Source organism: Eretmochelys imbricata, chromosome 3, assembly GCF_965152235.1.
Source record: "Eretmochelys imbricata isolate rEreImb1 chromosome 3, rEreImb1.hap1, whole genome shotgun sequence".
NCBI lineage: Eukaryota > Metazoa > Chordata > Testudines > Cheloniidae > Eretmochelys > Eretmochelys imbricata.
Genome location: NC_135574.1, coordinates 156880455 through 156901616, shown reverse-complemented (window position 1 = coordinate 156901616; position 21162 = coordinate 156880455). Strand labels below are relative to the sequence as shown.

Below are 21162 nucleotides of genomic sequence, written 5' to 3'. Positions count from 1 at the left end.
GCAGACCAGTGCAGAAGGAGTGAGGAAAAGAGAGCCTGCGTATGCATGCAACAGGGAGTAGAGGAAAAAATAATTTGCAACTTTGCTGGCTACACAAAGTCAAGAGCATTTTCCAAATTTTCTAGCATGTCAAAGGAACCTTAATGCCCAGTATTGTCACGAGGAGAGAGATGGTCTCTCTGGCAGATATGAAGACACACTAAGGGCTTTGTAGGTCAAAACCAACATCTTTAACTTCACTTGGTAAATTAGCACCCAAAGCAGAATCAGGGCACTAATCTAATGTTTTCATGGTGAGAGACCCTGTTTAACGAGCATGTTTTCATATTCTGCACGACATCCTGTTTCCAAGTTGATTTTACGGTATAGCCCCATGTAGAGGTCATTGTGAAAGCATGTATTTATGGTAGCAAGATCTGCATACAAGAGAGAGGATTGCAAGCGCCCGAGCAGATATAGAAAAATAAGGGGACGAGGAGAAGAAATGGCAATGGTGAAAAATATTGATTTTTTTTCTCCCAAATTATTTCTTTAATCCTCAGATGTGCAGATCTTCCTTCTCCCTCCCCAGGAAGTGTCCATATACCACAAAGTCAATGTTTCTTGAATAGCTGGAGCAACATTTCCCACTATGCTTACCAGACTTCAGATTAAATCATTACTCTGTACTTGTTCATCTATGCTTTGCCTACTAGCCTTTATAATTATCACCTTAATCTGAGGCCAAGAAAGGCTTTCTGTCCAGCCAACATAGAAATCACTTCATGGATCTGTTTAAGGTCTGGAATCAATTTGCTAGGAACACCCATATGACAGTATACATAATGCTTTAAGTAATCTCTTTGTGTCAAAAAAAGAAGTCAGAATGCAGAAGGTGAGTGATACATTTGTATCACCTTCTAATTAATTTTACTCTGCAAATGAGATGTTAAGACAACTCTCATTTTAAGAGAAATATAATAAAAGTAAAACTGGCTTTATTGTCTAGAAAGATATCTAACAAAGCACTTTGTACCTTATTAAGATCCTCTCTCTCTTGCTTCAGTGCTCTAATTTGTTTCTCAAAAGCCTTGATTTGTCTAGAAGCATCATCTAATTCTCGTCGGGCAGAACTGGCCTCCTCCAGTTGCTGTTCCAGCTGACCGGAATCTAAAAAGAAAAGGTAATGCTAAATATGTTAAGAGGAAATCATACTTACTATCCATTAGCTTAGAGTTTGGATGGCCTAAACTGTTTTCCTTTGCATTCCCTTATGCAGATAGTATGACAAAGATAATCTCAAACTAGGGTTGGTGTTTTCGGGGTCTCTTTAAAATCTATGGTTTTTGATTGCCATGTTTGTTTTTAATGTGATGGAACAGACACAGTTACAACATGTTATAATGTGACATGCCAAATGACATACACTGTCATTTTATTATGTGATATAATATGGCAAATACCACCTCATTTCATAATTTAATACAGCATGACATGTGACTTTAGCTATTGTACACTAGGATGCAGCACATTACCTGACACATTTCAAATGACACTGTATCCTAACATGTTTTTTCTTCCCCCTTCAAGCAAAAAGCAGCAGCAAAAAAGTGCTGGGTTACTCAAGAGCTAACAAGTCGTCTTCTGTTATTGATATCCAAATTATTTTCAGATGGTTTTATTTCTAGAGTTGACACCATTTGTGTTTATGTGACCTGCTTTGTTTATTATCACTGTAACTACAGGAAGGCACATATTTCTGAAAATCGTTTATTATAAACTGTTACTCACTTAGAAAACAAAAGTAATTTTCAAAGCATATCCAAATTATGTCAAATATAAGAATACCCAAAAGTTACAACTTCAAAAGCAGAATTGCAGAAAGTATAGTAGACCACTGAGAAGTTTGAGGGGGAAAGGAAAATGCATCATAAGTTAATTCCTGTTCTTTGCTACCTCTTTTCTTAAAAGTGTGTATTTGGATATATACACAACTGTGGGTTAAATCCTGGCCCTATGAAATCATGGGAGTTTTGCCTTAACATCAGTGGGGCCAGGATATCACCCCATAGGCGTGTATCTACATAGTACAAACAGAAAAACATACACACTTTTAATAAAAATCTGAAGACCTTACTTTTACTACATTTTCCGAAGTGCAAGCTTAACAGCCTGGCTCTTAAAGCAATCAAATACAAATACCATATGAATACAAATACACATACGTACACACAATTTTTAAGAGCTGCAAGTTTTGGAACACAAGGATTTTATAGGCAGATGAATAACTATTAACTTTTATCCCTCTAAACACTCTCTACTGTTTTAATTTGTTGACTCTTATTTTAAAACCTTAAAAGAATGTGCTTAAACTACAGATAGAGCTCAATGCCAGAAATTATTAACTGCCTGTCTCATGTATTCTACTCTGAAGTCACCAGCAGAAGAAAGTTTATATGTAGTTATACTGAGCCAAGATAAATCTCTCTTCTATGCGTGAACTACTTTCTTCCATAGCTTTATTTTCTTTCTTCTATTGCTATCCTTTATATATTTGGCAATATGAAGGATTCCTCAAAGTTTTCTTCTATGTGACTTAGAGAACCATATATATATATATAACTTTAACCTCAAAAATTGAAAGCATATGTTTGGTTGTCATTTCCTGGAAGACTGGATAGACAAAAATGTCATGATTTACGAAGGTCTCATTGGGGAGAGCCCTGAATCTGACACATTTCTAAATTCATTTTCACTATCTTCAACAGGTGCTCATTATTAGACTAGTCAAGAAAGCAGGTAAAAGACTTGAACCAAAAACTGGTAGCTACATTTTAATGACAAACAATAACTCTTCATCCAGATGCAGATATCTATGGATATAAAGCAAATATCCGTAGATATGCAGGGCTCTAATTATAGGCTTAATTCATTAGTCATAGGGATGGGCCCAAACTGCAAAATGTGAATCTGAACTTTCTTAAAATTCAGAGGGCCTAGGGTTTGTGTTTAGAGATAAGGGCCAACCAGAATGTTGGCTCTAGCTTCTGGTCTGAACTCCCCCAAAGTTCGGAAGTGTTCAGATATGAGTATTTGGTTTGGGCCCATATCTTCTCAATAGCCAAGTTTTATAATATATGTTGTAAAAAGCATATGAAAACACCTACACTGCAACATTCCTGTTCCATCACAAACTTTTATTGGATGGGATCAGATTAGTAAGAACATAAGAAGCAGCCCAGAATGTTCTATAATTCAACAGTTGGACCAGACAAGGCATTCAAGTATACATTGTGGGGAAAAACCATGCCTTGAAAGGGAACAGATTAGGTAACCGTACAGCTCTTTTTTGTCTCTTATTTCTGTAATCATACTCTACTCACAATAAGTTAGACCAACAGTTCTTAACCGGGGACTGGGGCACCCTGAGGGGCCTCAAACAGGTTTCAGGGGTCCGCCAAAATAAACCAGAGAGCAGGGCCGGTGTTAGACTCGCTGGGGCCCAGGGCAGAAAGCTGAAGCCCAAGCCCCGCCGCCAAGTGCTGAAGCTGAAACCCAAACAACTTAGATTTGCAGTTGCCCTGCTTGCTACCCCCTAATGCCGACCCTGTCTTTTAATCCACTGGATATGCAGAAAAACAGTTGTTTGTGGCACAGGTGGGTCATGGAATTTTTATAGCATGGTGTGTGGGGTGGGGGAGGCTCAGAAAGAAAAAGATTGAGAACCCCCTAAGTTAGACAGCTGGTTTGCCTCTCTTTTTGTTAATACCTTTAAGTTTTTGCCTGAGCACTTTAAAAATGATTAGTTTCAACCAGAGAGGAGCACATAATGTATGTACAAGTAAATACACACATGGTTACTTAAGTGATGTGCATAATGAAACTGAAAACTATTAATGGATATTGATTTCAATTACAATACAGAACACAAAGTGTATACTGCTCACTTTATATTCATTGTTATTACCGATATTTGCACTATAAAAAAAGTAGTAATATTTTTCAATTCACCTTATATAAAAGTACTGTAATGCAATCTCTTTATCATGAAAGTTGAACTTACAAATGTAAAATTATGCACAAAAAACAACTGCATTCAAAAATAAAACAATGTAAAACTTCAGAGCCTAAAAGTCCACTTCGTCCTACTTCTTGTTCAGCCAAGTTTGTTTACATTTGCAAGAGATAATGCTGCCTCCTTCTTGTTTACAATGTCACCTGAAAGTGAGAACAGGCATTCCCATGGCACTGTTATAACTGGCGTAACAAGATATTTACATGCCAGATGCGCTAAAGATTCATATGTCCCTTCAGGCTTCAACCACCATTCCATGCTCATGACAGATTCTGCTCGATAACTATCTAAAGCAGTGCAAACTGACACATGTTCATTTTCATCATCTGAGTCAGATGCCACCAGCAGAAGGTTGATTTCCTTTTTTGGTGGTTTGGGTTCTGTAGTTTCCGCATTAGTGTTGCTCTTTTAAGACTTCTAAAAGCATGCTCCACAACTCGTCCCTTCAGATTTTGGAAGGCACTTCATATATTTAAAACGTGGGTCGAGTGCTGTAGCTATCTTTAGAAATCTCACATTGGTACCTTCTTTGTGTTTTGTCAAATCTGCAGTGAAAATGTTCTTAAAATGAACAACATATGCTGGGTCATCGTCTGAGACCGCTATAACATGAAATATAAGGCAGAATGCAGGTAAAACAGAGCAGGAGACGTACAATTTTTCCCCAAGGAGTTCAGTCACAAATTTAATTAACACATTACTTTTTTAACGAGCGTCATCAGCATGAAGTATGTCCTCTGGAATGGCAGCATTATCTCCCATAACTTGTTTATCTGAGCGATTTGCTGAACAAGTAGAAGGACTGAGTGGACTTGTAAGCTCCTCAGTTTTACATTGTTTTATTTTTGAGTGCAGTTATGTAACAATAAAAAACTACATTTGTAAGTTGCATTTTCACAATAAAGAGATTGCACTAGGGTACTTGTATGAGGTGTACTGAAAAATACTATTTCTTTGGTTTATCATTTTTACAGTGCAGATATTTGTATTCATAAATAATAATATAAAGTAAGCAGTGTACACTTTGTATTGTGTTGTAATTGAAAACAATATATTTGAAAATGTAGAAAAACATGCAAAAATATTCAATGCATTTCAATTGGTATTCTATTGTTTAATAGTGTGATTAAAGCTGCAATTAATTGTGATGAATTTTTTTAATTGCAATTAATTTTTTCTGGGTTAATGAGTTAACTACAATTAATTGACCGCTCTAGTTGCAATTCTGCCGTTTTCCAGGCAGCAATAAAACGGACAATATTAAAATTCCAGCAGCTGCTTTGCTGCTACCACTCTGCAGCTACAACTAATGCACCCACCCAATATTTGTAGGCAGTGTAGTTGCAGCCATGTCAATCCCAGGACATTAAGAGAGACAAGGTGGGTAAGATAGTATCTTTTACTGGAGCTCTGTGTAGCTCGAATGCTTATTTTTCTCACCCACAGAAGTTGGTAAAATAAAAGATCGTATCTGCCCACCTTGCCACCCACCACTTCATGTATATCTTTAGGACAGGTTTTAGCTTTGTTAGATAGGAAGTATTGTGAGGTGATGGTAGCGAAGTAACTTAATTTCACAGACCAATAGAGGAGTGGATTTCATATTTAAATCTATTAAATCAATTATTCAATTTATGCTACAGATTTATAAATTTATACTAACTGTGTTGCCAGTAAATTATTTATATCCCTGACTAAGAAGCATGCCAAAGAAATATATTACCCTACTTATTTAGAGCCATAACATTCCCTCTTGTGGAAAAACCCATAGATGAGCTAGTTACTTGGAAAATTCAGCAATAATTTGAGGGTTTAGTGTCATAGATGTAAGGGTTATGGAGAACCAGGAGCTGTCCTCTGCAGGCTACTAAAGGAGCACAGAGTTCTGTTAGGAACCCTGCAGAGGCCTAAAAACTCTTACATCTGAGGAGGGGAGTGATGATAAGGGAAGCACAGAACGAATGCCAGTGGACCACCTCAGACTAGTCAACAGCTCTCAGTTCTGCTCTCAGTCTCTCCTGTCCTTTATATATTCACTGGAGCAAGGAAGGGTCTCTCCTCTCCCAGGTAAATGCCCTGAGAACCAGGTTAATCCCAGAATAGCCTATAGCCTCTCCCAATCTCTCCTGCTGAAGCTGTTCTACGTTGTATAACTATATAAATATTCACTGGGCCAATGGGCAAGAGAATAAAAATGATTCTATAGCTTGGTGATTAAGACACTCATCTGGGAGGTAGGAGATGTGGAATCAAATCTCTCCTCTTAATCTGGCAGCCACCTCTCCTGCCTTCCACATGAGTGCCTTAGGGTATGTCTACACTGCAAAAAATCCCCACAGCAGAGAATCTCAGAGCTCGGGTCACCCAATTGAGGCTCATAATACAGGGCTAAAAAAGGCTGGAGCTGGGCTCTAAAACCTAGTGGTCTGAGGAACAGGGGTGGGGTGGGGGGGGCCTTGAATAGAGACTGGGAGTGGATGGGTCATTACACAAAGTAAAATTATTTCCCCATGTTTATCCCCCGCACCGTTCCTCAGACGTTCTTGTCAACTGCTGGAAATGGCCCACCTTGATTATCACTACAAAAGGTTCCTCCTGCCCCGCTCTCCTGCTGGTAATAGCTCACCTTAAGTAATCACTCTGGTTACAGTGTGTATGGTAACACCCATTGTATCATGTTCTCTATGTATATAAATCTCCCCACTGTATTTTCCACTGAATGTATCCGATGAAGTGAGCTGTAGCTCACAAAAGCTTATGCTCAAATACATTGGTTAGTCTCTAAGGTGCCACAAGTACTCCTTTTCTTTTTGCGAATACAGACTAACACGGCTGCTACTCTGCAATGTCCAGCTCTGCCAAGCTGCTGTGCTAAAAACAGAGCATAGCCGCGATAGCACAAGTGGCAGGAGGGCCTAGCTGGCCCGTGTATGTACCTAGCCTCTCTGACTTGGGAAGGCCAGCCCCTTTTGCCACTTGCGCTACTACACCTACACTCTATTCTTAGTGCACCAGCTGGATGAGAGCTAGAGTGGGTATGTCTCCTTGAGTTGGGAATCACACCCCCAGCTTGAGGTCTAGACATACTCATAGGCACAGCCCTCCTCCATCCAGCAGCTTTTGGGACATTTGAGAGATTTTCTGCTCATTCTACCCTCTCAAGGGCTAGTTTTACAAGTGGCTGTTTGGCCCATAATCCTTGTGCATATGGTACATGTTAGTAGTTATTTTTACCTGCATTTCTAATAAAGCCAAAGCCAACATAGTTCCTTTTTCTTTGCACACCAGCCTCACAGGTGTCAGCAACAATGCATAGAACTCTGTGTTTGTTAACTTACTTTTTTAAAGTCAAATGAAGCTAAAAAGAATTAGATGATGAAAAAGTTTAGTGACTTTCTGATGGAGCTGCAGATGTAATAGAAAAATTAAGATCTAGTGGTTAACCCTACATACTATCCCATTTAAGAGATTAGACAAAATGTGGGCCAAACAACTTGACATCATGTCCCAAACTAGGAAACTTCAGGATGTAGAAACTTTATTCACAGCCACCTCCTTACAACCAAGACAGAGGAGGATGCAGAGACATGTCATGAGGAATAAAGTTGTCTAGATCTCCATTGTCTGTTTCAAAGCAATCATCTTTCATGTGCAAATTTTTTTATGCTTTGCAAATTTGACACAGACAAATCATTAGAATGTCTCATTGTCACTGCCGATGACTCACCAAGTGCAATTGTAAGCAATTCCATTTTTCAGACACATGGTCTCAATCTCAAAACCCTGTATTTACAGATGGATCTGAATTCTAGAGTTCAGCTCAGGCGCATTTCTTGGAACAAGTGGTGTTTTCCATGCAACAGAGCACTATTAATAAATTTATGCTTAATCCCTAAAACCTGGATATGTGTTTTACACAATATGAAATTTTAACCTTCCCCCCACAACAAGGCTCAGTTGTCATAGTTATTTGATTCATTTGTCTCCACTTGTTTTGGCCAGAAAAAGCCTTTCTGCAGAGCTAAACTCTCAGAAAAAAGTACCTACACATTAGGATATTTCAGATAAAACAAAAATCTTATCTGTTAATGTCATTCCACTACTGCAGCCAAACTGCTGGATGCACTTTAAAATGGTAAAGAAAACTATGAGATTGCATACTGGCTGACACACTGTTGATTTTAAACATATTTTAAAGCAAGTATGATTATAATCAGAATTATGATCATAGCCCATTATGCTTGAAATATCAGGTGCCAAATTTAACTCACTCAAGAATTTACCGCACGCTCCAACGGCACCAGATTACTCAGCGAGAAGGATGAAGTGATATAAATAATGCTTCCTTCCAGTTTTTAAAATTTGCTAAGGCTGGAAGGACACAATATAATCACCCTTCTTGGGTTTACCAGTTTCACTTTATTGCTTAAATACGATAATACAGCAAGGGATGGGACAGCAAGAAGTACTATTGTGCATACACGTATGCCTGTGACTTTGCAAAAAAACCTGCTGTACGTTTACAACAATTAAGGCAAGTGAAAGACTTAATCTGTTCTTGAGAACACTGTTAGAAAAAATTATAGCAATGCAAATTAGAGTTGAGGTTTCACGGCTACTATTTTAGAGCCTGATTCATAATCAGGTAAATTAGGAATAACTCAATTTACGTCAAAGGAGTTACAGTGGGCATAATAAGTAAAGGTGAATCAGGTCCTCAATGATAAACGTGTACAAAATGGCAGACATATAAATGTAACAGAATGAGAAGGAAAATGTTTTTCTCAGTAGTTACTGCTGAATGGTAAATTTAAGATGGGACATCAAAAAGTAGATGCTGTCAATCTTATGAAATCAGCATTAAGTTGAAAAGGAGTGTTTTTCTCAATAACAGTCATTTTTTTCCTTGTTCATGATAACTTTGTAAGTGCATCTTTTCCACTGGAAGATTGTATGTAAATACTTGGGACTTACCGGTTACCTGTTTTCTTAACTTTTCAATTTCTTCTTTTAAGCTTTTAATTTCTAGATCTTTGCTTGCTGTTATTGGACCATCCACAGTTGAATACTGTAAAGCCTGGACTGTCTGGGTAGATTCTAAAAACAAAGAAGAGTACCATGAGATAAGCCTTCCACACTTCCCCAATATACTCTTTAAGATGTCAGAAGAAAGTGACACTATTGATAAATAGAGAATTGCACAAAATTGTCTCTATACCAATGGTAGAAGACTGGAAAAAAACAGGAGGAACTGAAAATTCATACTGAAGAGAAGAAATTTTACATACTTGACCTTACTGATTCCAGCTGCTTTAACTGGAATGTCAAAATAATTGATTATTGATTATAAACTGTTCAGGAAAGATAGCACAGGTGGAGAAGTGACACTCTACACTAATGACACAATTACAAGTAATTGGTAACTCAGAAGCACAGGATCTTTAATACATATGGATCAATGTGTTAACCAGCAGACCATCAAATCAAATTAGAGATCAGGATGAGTTACTCCATAAACACCTGTCTTTAATGTGTGTGGGGGGGGAATTGTGGTGTTACAAGGCACTTCAATTTGGTAAATGCATGCTGGAGGTTTCATGCAGCCAGTAGTAAAAGATCAGCAGAGTTTCTAAAAATTATAGATAATTTTCTAACACAGAAAATATTACATCCAGCATGAGGGAGGGACATCATTATAATCGATAAAGATGAATTAATCACTGGACCAAAAGTTGGTGGTTGCCTAGGGACCAGTGATTATGAACTGATTACATTCAATATGGGCAAACAGAAGACAGGTCCAACCAGTAATATACATACTTGGTACTTCACAAGGGGTAATTCCCCAAAGCTCAAGAAAATTATGAGTGAAACTGATCGAGAGGAAAAGCTTAGACAAAAAATGCAAATGAAAATTGGGAGATTTTTTAAGCAGAGTTTATTAGATGGCTAAAAAGCCATGATTCCACAATCTTCAACTAAAAGTCCATCCTGGTTGGGGGTGAGGGAAGACAGAAATTATAAATAAAAAACAATATATACTAAATTGAAAAAAGGGGGAATAGATAACAACTGATATAAATTAGAAGTTATGATGTTCAGAAAATTGACAAGGAAAGCTAACATCATCAGGAAAAAATCCATAGATAGCAGGGCTAAGGACAAGAAGTTTTTTAAAAGTATACTAGGAACAAAAAAGATGGTAAAATGTTAATCATGAAGAAAAGGCAGAATGTTCAATTAATATTTTTGGTCTGTACTGGAAAGAAACAGGACGGTGTGGTTGTATCACATGGGGATGATGAAGTAATGGAAGTTACCCAGTCTAATAGGGTGCGACAGAGTGAACTGTCACATGGGGGTGGGGGGAGGGAAGGAAACCAAAAACAAAATACCCAAGCAGCTGACTCTAATTAGTAGTCCTCTCAAAGACTGCTGGGAGTGGAAGGGGTGTGAGCCTATATAAGTTAGATCCAGCTCAATCCAAGGAGGAGAGAGAAGGAAGAGGCAGTGCTCTGGAAGACTGGAGCTGTATCTAGACGTGCCTAAGGAAAAGAATCAGGGGCAGGAGATTGAACAAACACCCGCTGAGCAAAAACTGGGTTTGGGGAGAGTTGGGCAGAGGCTGGGGCTTGCCTCCACAGGAAACGATGGACTTACTGTGGAGGTAAAAAAGCTGTGGAGAAATGGAATGAAGTATTTTGAGTGCAAATGATGATGATGATAATTAAACACCCTTTTGTGTCTATCACTGCATTCTCTCTAGCTCTTTTCTCGGGGGAGGTGAGGAGCGTTGTCTGGCCCTGTGTTTTGTGGTGGTCAGGTCATCCTGCCTCAGAAAACCTGGATAATTTGCATTCAAGAATCCTAAAAGAGTTGTCTGAGGAGATCTCTGGCCCTCTTATGTTAATTATGAATAACGCTTAGAATATCATGAAAATTCCAGTAGACTAGAAGAGTGCTAATGTTGTGCCATTATTCAAAAAGAAAAGCGGAATGACTTGGGAAACTACAGGCCCATTAACCTGACATAAATCTGGGCCAAAATAATGGAAAAGCTGATTTGGAAATCAATTGATAAAGAATTAAAAGATAGGAATATAATGAATGCCAGTCAACATGGTTTTATGAAAAATAGGTCTTGTCAAACAAACCTGATTACATTCTTTGATGACATTACAAGTTTGGCTGATAAAGGCAACTGTATAGGTGTACTATATTAAGACTTCCGTAAGGCATTTGACTTAATATCACACAACATTCTGATTAACAAATTAGCGCTATACAATATCAGTAAAACACAGTCAATGAATTAAGAACTGGCTAACTAACAGATCTCAAAAAGTAGTTAATGGGGAAATCACAGAATGGTGTTGTTTCTAATGGGACTCCACAGGGATTAGTACTAAGCTTGCTGCTATTTACATTTTTCATCAATGATCTGGAAGTAAATATAAAATAATTGCTGATAAAATTTGCCAAACCTGGATGAGTTTTGGCTCATTCAAGCAAAATGTGTTTTAACACAGTCAAATGCAAAGTGATACATCTAGGAATAAAGAATGTGGATCATACCTCGGAAACTATATCCTGGAAAACAGTGATGCCAAAAAGGATTTAGAAGTCATAGTGGACAAGCAACTGAACATTAACTCGCAGAGTGATGGTGTGACAAAAGGGGCTAATAAAGTCATTTGATGTATAAAAAGGAGGAGGTTATTTTATCTCTGTATGTGGCACTGGTGAGATCGATATTGGTATTCAAATTTTAAAAAATATATTGAAAAAACTGGAGAGGATACAGAAACGAGCCACAAAAATGAGGGCTGGAGAAAATGCCTTACAGCAGGGGTTCTCAAACTGTGGGTTGGGACCCCAAAGTGGGTCACCACCCCATTTTAATGGGTCACCAAGGCTGGTGTTAGACTTTCTGGGGCCCAGGGCTGAAGCTCAAGCCGCAGTTCCTGGGGCTGAATCCGAAGCCCTAGCCCCACCACCCAAAGCTAATGTTACATGCCTCCAGCCCAGGGCAGAAGCCCTGGGGCTTCAGCTTTGGGCCCCTCGCCCGGGGCAACAGAGCTCAGGCGTGGGGCTTGGGCGGGCTCGGTATTTGGTCCTCCCTCCTGGGGTCATGGTGCAATGAAGTTTGGAGAACCGCTGCCTTACAGTGAAAGACTTAAAAAGTTCAATTCATGGGGAGAAAGTACAAGGTACTAAAGGGCTCTTTAATATACCAAAGAAACGCATCACAAGAACCAATGGCTGGAAACTGAAGTCAGACAAATTCAAATTAGAAATTAAGCACAAATTTAAACAGTGAGAGTGATTAACCACTGGAACAAATTACTCAGGGAAGTGGTAGATTCTCCATCTCTTGATGTCTTCAAATCAAGATTGGATGCCTTTCTGGAAAATATGTGTTAGCCAAACATAAGTTATGCTTTAGTCAAAGACAAGTTATTAGATTCAATAAAGGGGTAACTGGATGAAAATCAATGACCTGTCAGACTAGATGATCTAATGGTCCATTCTGGCTATAAACTCTATGGACCTATGAAAAGACTGTCTGCTGAGGTATATTAAACAAACACATTGGTTAAGCTTTCAAACACTGGTGCCTAAATTGTGGTTACAATAATGTGTGTGCGCTCACAAAAGCGGGAAATGAGAACAAAATAAAGAAACAAGGGATACTTCAGAAAATCCAAACAATCCATACCATTTGAATGCCTCTAAAGAAGAAAGAACAACATACTGTACCTTACACTTAAAGATGAGCCTTGCTTTGTGAGGTTGTACACTAATTTCTGTATTATAGCTTTCCCTGCCTCTCTGTAAACGGACTAAGGGTCAATGCCGTAAAGACCTACACATGTGAATATCCCCACTGGCATCAATGGAATTACTTGCATACATAAAGTTAAGAACAAACTTTGCAAATGTTTTTGTAGGATGGGGACTTTAAATCATACAATTTCCACTTGCAAAGTGCCAACACATCTTCAGTAGGTGCCAAATACACAAATCTAGATTCTCCCCCCTCCCGCCCCCCAGATTATAAGTATGTAGTGTCCACAGCTGGAGTAATAACGAACCCATGGCTTCAGTGAATTCAACAGATTGTAAGTGGCATTTATGGGATGCTTTAGGAATTAAAAAAAAATTTAATGTCATTTATCAACAGAAATAATGAAGCAGATTAATTTCCAATGGGAAGGATTCCAGGAAACAAGTTTTAATTTTTTTCCATAATATTAAAAGCACTTCACAAAAACTACAGCCTAATCCAACTGAAAGTGACAAAATGGTCTTTTTAATTGCTTTACCTTGCAGTTTTCTACTGAGTTCAAGTTTTTCCTGCTCCAGGCGCCTTATTCTCCTCTCATAAGCTTCTGTTGCTAAGCTATCCTCCAAAGTCCTTTGAACATTGGCATCAAGGTCCACAGAGGGTGGTCCAGCTGTAATTCTTAGACAACTGCGGTCTGAAAGCACACTGAAAATAGGATTTTAAATGTTAGTTAATTTTAGAAAAATAAATAAAATTAAATTAAAGCATTTGGCCAGACCAGTAAAAATGATTGTTTTAAATTTTTCCATCACAGTAAAAAAAATGAACTTTCTAACCATTGTAGCAACTCAATTAGGGAAACCAACATTAGTACTTTGATATCAATTGTTAACGTATTATTATTAGATGGAAATTAGTGTATTTTGGTCGTCTCCTCTGTAATTAATTTTTCACAGATTTCTAACTTAATTTCCCCTTTGTAATGTTTATTTTTGAAAAAATGGCAGTTAAGAAATTTCAGAATTTAAAATGGAGACATTTCCAGATCCTTCTCATGAAGACATGTATGTAACTATATAATGAAAGTGCTAGGAACCTGATTTTGCAAGCACTTACGCACACGCTTAATTTTATTTAGATGAGTAGTTTATCTGAAGTCAATGGAACGTCCCATGTGAGTAACATTAAGCACACGTTTGGCAGAGCCTTGGCTTTTTGGTACACTAGTATTTATTGTACCTCTAGGTAAATACTGACCGAAGTTAAACTCAAAACTTGCAACAGTTGTCACATTCATCTCAACAGTAGCTAATGTCAGATACTACTAGTAAAAAGTGAATGAAGACCTTACTCTCTTCTTCAGTTCCTCCAAAAGGCTCGCTTCTTCTAAGAAAACTATAAACTCTAGCCAACATAGTTAAACAACTTCTTGATTCTGTTAATATTTAAGGGGCATGAAAGGACAGGAAAGAAAATAATTTAAAAAACAGTTAAAGCTGATACCTTCTCTGGGTCTCCCAGTGCATCTTATCTTACCTCTGTGTGTCTTTTAGGGTGAAATTCACATGTTGGCTGGAAGCTAGAATAAGATCTTAAAATAGGCCTTATGTGGGGCACAAACCTTGTGCCGGCTCTCTGCACAGGACTAAATTGCACCCATAAAGTATGTCTACACTGCATGCTTCTTTCAGCAGCATGTAGAATACATACGTACACAGCCCTCCTAGCACGGGTATAAACAGCAGTGTAGCCAGTGAGGCATAGCTTAGGCAAGCAGAGTAAAGACACGCCTGAAGGGTGTGAGTATGTATGCAAGTACGTACCCTATGCCAGCGCTGAATTTGTAATGAAAGAGGTGCTGGGGCTCAAGCAGTATTTTTACTTTCATGACTGACGGACGAAGCCCAGAGGTGCCAGAGCTAAGAACTGCCAAGCCTAGAGGTGCCAGGGCTTAGCCATGACACAAATCAAGCACTACCCTATGTGCTCTATATTCACCCAAGCACTGTCCCCCTCGCTACACTGTTATTTTTAGCAATGTAGCATCCTGTTACCTCCCTGCTACTAGAGTCTTTCCCCATCACAGGAAAAGACTTCCCCCAGCAGAGAAAGGCTCTGGGAGGGGAAAGGCTTCGGCAGCTCCACCACTGAAGAGCCTCTTCTTACTGCAGGGAAAGGCTTTGACAGCTCCCTGCTGCTGGAGCCCATCCTTGATGCAGGGCAAGACTCCGGCAATGGGGAAAGGCTGAGCCTTTCCCCATGTCTCCCCACCTGCCAGAGTTTTTCCTTGCTACAGTGAAAGGTTCCAGCAGCAGTGAGCTGTTGAAGCCTTTCCCCAGCACTTCCCCTCCGCCAGAGTCTTTCACTATCTGCATAGCTATACACTGTATCATTGACACAGCCTGCTTTTCACTACAGCATGTAGCTACTGGTACACTACATGTCACCACCAGTGATGTGTAGTGAAGACATAGCCTGAAGCTAGGTCTGCACTACAGTGGCATTGCTGCAGTTCACCGCTGCAGTGTAGATATTTGCTACAGTGAAGGAAGGGGTTTTTACGTTGCTACTCCTAAATCTAGGAGGTGGTAGCTAGATCAATAGAAGAATTCTTCTGTCAACCTAGCAATATCTATACCGGGGCACAGGTTGGATTAACTACTTCTCAGGGGCATGAATATTTCATACCTTTGAACAATGAACTGAAGTCAAGCTAACTTTTAGGTGTAGATCAGGCCTAAGAGAATTGGCTCCAGGCAGGGTCTGATTTTAGATGTGTCCTACACAACTACTGAGCATATAATAATCTGCTTAATAAAACCATTTTCCTCAACAGCCAAGTGCAGTTGTTTCTACATGCTCTTTATTTTATAGGTTTGCATAAACTTGTGGCACACAACAGATCAGAAGTTTAGCACATTCATATATCCACCATACTTTGACAATTGAAGAACTCTCACTTACCAGCTACTTGTATATGTAAAACCCACAAATGGCAGATGGTGACCAGAAAATGCAGTATGTGTTGGTGGAGGCATTGTCTCCTAGGAGATAAAAGAACATCTGGGTAAGCTGAATTCTACCAATTTGGAAAAACATTACTGGATAGTATTGAGTCATCAAATGTTAGTGCTGCCATTTCACTAACCAGATCCACAATGATCTTTATTTGAAGATTAAATATGAAATAGCAAAATCTAAATCTGGCTTTGAATTAAAAATACAAATAGTTCGCAACAAGAGGACTTTTTATTCAAATGTGGTATCATTAAAGGTTATTATGGAAATTAAAAGCTGGTTCATTATTTTCTTTCTCCCTAAGGATTCCCAAAGATGCTGTCAGATGCACAGAACAGCATCTTGTATTCTTCCCTTTACTTTCCCTACCTCTTGAGTCAACTTGTTCTCCCTCTCTGCACTCTGTCAGTCCAACTCCTGAGATAGCCTAGTGATTCTCCTAGAAGGAATGTCACTCAGAGTTGTTGCTGGAAAGAATGACAATAGGATGCTCAAACTCCATCAATGGACTGAACATGCTTCCTTCACAGTGCTTCTAGCTCCTGCCAGCCCAGAAACAACATACCAAGCTCAAGCCTTGAGCTCTGATCCTCCGTGTACTAACACTAGGGGCTAGTCTACACTAGACTGTACAGATGTACTGAGCCGCTGTAGTGCTGCTTGTGCAGACACTCTATGCTGACAGGAGAGAGCTCTCCCATCAGCATAATTACTCCACCTCACTGGGGGGCAGTAGCTAATGTTGGCAGGAGAGTATCTCCTGTTGACATAGCGCTGTTCACACCAGCGCTTAGGTCAGTGTAAGTTACGTCACTCGGGGTGGCTTTTCCATACCCCTGAGCGACTTAAGTTATACTGAAGTAAGCATTAGTGTGTACAAACCCTAAGATATCATGAGGCCACACAATTGCAATCACTATGGGGGGGTGGAGAGGGGTACTCCAAATGCTGTAATATCCTCTTCAATAACGGTGCAAGATTCATGCCTTTACACTACCGTTTACCTCCCAGATTTTCTTATGCAGCTGCATTCTATTACATCACCTTGCTCACCAGAAAAAACTCATTTTGAAGAAGAATATTGACTTGAAAGCTCTAAAAGGGCCTGTCATTTTAAGAAAGGGTTAAATTTTAGGAAAAGATGAACAAATGTAAAGGTGGAAAGCAACTCTCTACATGTGTTTTTTATAGTTTTGCATGCTAAATCAAGCAGGAAAAGACTGAGAATAACATGTTATTCAGAAGAACCAAAGCCATGTTTTAATGACAGTTTTGGATAGCATTACAGAAGAATCTTAACACTTTGACCCTCGGAGTCAAGAATTTCTAGCCTAAGTACTGTAATAACTTTTCAGAGCTACAGCTTAGTACACAACAGTCCACAGCCTTTTAGTGATTATGGATGAGTCCTCGTGGTCATTGATCACCAGAAAAAAAAATTAAAATTAAAATGTGTGAACTATACAAATTTTAAAAATGAATGTCAAAAACTATACAGTACTTTCTTAATTAGCACAATGGGCACTGTAAAATCTAAAGGATGATTGGATAGATGTACTATAGGCAGTGAGAAAAGAAGTCCTTGATTTCTGCATTCTTTTCTATCCTCATATTTAGAAGATTTACGTTTGGAAAGCACTTTATCTAAATAAAAATTTTAAAAAAATAACTAATCCATATTTTTGGGGAGTCTAATAACCTCTGATTGCATCCCATGTTTAATTTCAAATTCTAGTACGTGACATCTAATTAGAACACTCATTGGTAAGTACAAGAATTTCTATGACTATACATGCATGTTTGCTTTACAATCACTATTGCAGATAGTTTTCATATGCTCTCAGTCCCCTTCTGGGGTTCATAGATTGTATTTGGGGTAGAAGAATCCCCTTCCAAAACTTCATACCAGCTGAAGTAACAGTGAACAAATCATTCCCACTGATATATGAAAATTCACCGATCAGGAAGTAGTAGGAGTTAGAACGAAAGAAAGCAAGTTCAAAAATTCTTATGGAAGTGAAACATTCTTTTGGTCATGGGCAGAAATTTAACGATGGAAAACATACTTCAACATGCAAAAATCAAATGGTTGAAGACATTGCCCATAATTTGTCAGTTCCCAACTCCCTGCAATCCCAGCCAATTCCTCCTTACTCTCATTTGGAAACCTTTATACTCAGATAACAGAAATAGTGACAATGGCATTAGATCATTCTAGAAGATACTCTTCCAAATTAAACTGGCAATCAAAATTTGGAGAAGCCATGTTTAACAGGAGATGATCTTTTACTATGCAAGCAAAGAGATTTGGTAAATGGTTCAGGAAGCATATCAGAAGTTTGTAAAATTGGAATTAAGATTCATAATATCAAAATTTGAATTATTCCACTTACCTGCACACAACCCCTCACAATAATGACTGTACCTACTGAGTGTGATATTTTATTTTTTACTGTGAAGCGACATATTTTACAAAAAACAGCATCATAACAACCTCTTGAGTGGAATATAAACTTAGTATAAACAAGCCTCAAACATTTTAGTCTGGAAAGTACCAACATAATGCACACTAGAATTTAAAGGAACACATAAGTAATTTAGGACTGAAATTAAGGTTTTGCCTTAAAAATAAATAAAAGGTGGTTACAAAAGGAGACATTCATAGATTTGTTAAGAAATTATTTTGTTTTAATTCAGCAAATACAGTTTTAGGCCTCATCCTGCAAACAGTTATGCACATGCTTAATTTTAAGCATAGTCTACTGAGGACTAGAGTGACCACGGCTGATGGTGTCGCACCAGGCATCAGATAGTGAAGTTCCCAAATCTGGCTCAAGCCTTTAAATCCATGTTGCTCTGGGATGGCCCTGCAGGCTGTGCCATGCAGGGTCAGAGCAAGCACCCCTTTGTGTATTGATGGAGAGTTTCAGAGCACAGTGTGGATTTTTTATGCATCCTGATGATATAGCCAAAGAGCAGGTAATACAACTTTCAAGTGTAATGAATGACTGAAGAAAGCCCAAACCTCTACAAGACTGACATTTCACACAAAGTCAAACCACGTTATGCTCAGGATTTGGCTCCTGACAGCGCATATGGAATGTCTTTAGACACCCAAAGTCTGCCTGTGAGAGGGTCCAGGTTTCTGACCAATACAGCCACACAGATAGGATATCAGTTTGATAGATGCTAAACTTTGTCTCAGGACAAAGACGTTTGTGTCTGTAAGCAAGACAAGGACTTCACGCAGGAGGAGGCAAGACCTATTCATTGAAGAACATCCAATTTGCTATAACCATTTAAACTCTACTTGCAGTCCAGGTAGATGATAGCCTAGTCAATACTCTTCGCAATCCTTGATCCCACCTTTACCAGAGATTCTTGTGGCCCAGCTCCAAGGTTCTGTACCTTGGTCTTCTGCCATGAGATGTTCAACTCTATCACACAAGTGACATCTTGGAGATCTTGGCGAGTGACTTCTTCACAAGCAGGAAAGCATTGTCAACATAGTCCTGATTGGTGAATACTTCTTGACCAAACTTGATTCAGATGTGCGGCTCAGCAAGTCCGAATATCCAGGCAATAACTCGACAGAATAGCACCGGGACAAGAATGCATCTCTGCCACACACCAGTTGTTGCTTAAAAGTGCCTCGGAACCAGTGGACATTGCTCTGCATCAACTTTTCCTAAGTGTGGGCATCAGGCAAAATACCAGCAGAATGGAAAGATGGCATCACAGTAGAGGAGCAAAGGATCTCACACTGAGTGTGGCAACTATAGGCAGACATCATTATTGTCAGTCCTTGAAAAGGTCTTTGCTCACATTTTGCTTGGTAAGATGCAGCCTCTCCTCAAGAAACCTTGTCATCTTCAGCAACCAGGTTTTGCTCTTAGGCAGTTGACAATAAATGCTGTCTCTAGAATTTAACCACCTGCTTTGTGTGGTTCATATCATCATCATCATCAAAGCGGCTTTACATTTGGTCCACAGGCCACTGCTTTGGCTCACATTGAACAGAATGGAGTTCCAGATGATCTGCTAAATGTGGTGCACAATCTTCACTCTGGTATTGGTGCAAGACAGCATGTTGGTTCACACCTTTTGCCACATTTTTACCCAGTGAGAATACCAACATACTTAAAGTTAAGCACATTTGCAGAGCCAGAGCCATAACGTTTTGGAGGTTTTTTTGGTGGGCCGGGAGGAAAAAGACGGAGGTGAGAGATGGACTTTGGAAGGAAGATATATTTGAATGTTCTCAGGTGATCTGTGGAACCCAGATACACTACATATGTACTACTGCACAGTATCTGAAAGGGTAACTGATTGGTCTTATCTCACAATTACTGCAAAATAGCTAAAAATACATTTGATTTAAAAAAAAAATCTTTCAGATCTAGTAATTTAGCGTTGTATTATTAACAATTTCTTCATTAACAATTGTGCATATTATTACCGTAATCTTGAAAGGGTCCGTTTTAAAAATAATGTCAACTTAGTATAAAAGTAGAATTGAGTGGAAATTGTCAAGCTTTGGCCCCAGGTTCTACAATGGGATACGCTAGCACAGACCACTGCAATGTCCTACTGAGGTCATTGGGACTCCACAGGAGTGCAAGAATCCATACTACTAGACCACATTGCAGAACTGGGGCCTTTGTTTCTACTGTCACAATAAAACAAAGTTCATTTCAAAGCAGAAAGGGGTGGCGGAAGGATTAAAAGAAGCGATCACAAACAGTCTAATGAAAAGAGGACATAAAGGAGATAGGATAGTTATCTTCAGTTATGTAGCTGCAAAGTGATAGATGCAGTTTTAAACCCTTGCAGGGTTTCTGAAGCCATACACTGATGTTTTGTGGACTGCTGTAAAAGGATCAAGATATAAATTTTCTGCAATTTTCAATATACTTATGCTGACAATACCATAAATTTAATCTAAACATATCACAGTACATACAAAACTACTATATTAAACAAATGTTGTATGAAAAGGTTGTAGAGTCAAGCACTCAAAAGCTAGAAAATGCCAGAATTAAGGTAGCTGTGCAACCTTAACTTTACTTCCTTGTGCATATGCATGAGTATACAGTCTCTAATTACATCATATATTACTTTTCCATAGGTTCCCTGCTTCATTCAAATGTACAAGATGGACAATTATCAGTAAACATGGCAGCTACTTAATATTTCCTTTTATCTCCAGGATTGAATGTGTGGTCCCTTACCTCACTTACTGCACAGCATCCAAATCCTGCACCATATAAAAAAATTATTAATGTCCTTGTGGACTTTACTA

The 21162-nt window shown here is 38.8% G+C and overlaps 1 protein-coding gene across 1 annotated transcript in view; it reads right to left on the bottom strand.

The window, feature by feature from the left end:
• CDC42BPA (CDC42 binding protein kinase alpha) overlaps positions 1-21162 on the bottom strand; it is a 323366-nt gene that overhangs the window by 106364 nt on the left and 195840 nt on the right. Inside the window, exons 9-12 of the mRNA XM_077813661.1 lie at positions 15807-15886; positions 13381-13547; positions 9029-9151; positions 1016-1149 (exon numbers count right to left, since the gene is read on the bottom strand). Coding sequence (XP_077669787.1) covers positions 1016-1149; positions 9029-9151; positions 13381-13547; positions 15807-15886 — 504 coding nt within the window. The remainder of the gene's footprint in view (positions 1-1015; positions 1150-9028; positions 9152-13380; positions 13548-15806; positions 15887-21162) is intronic.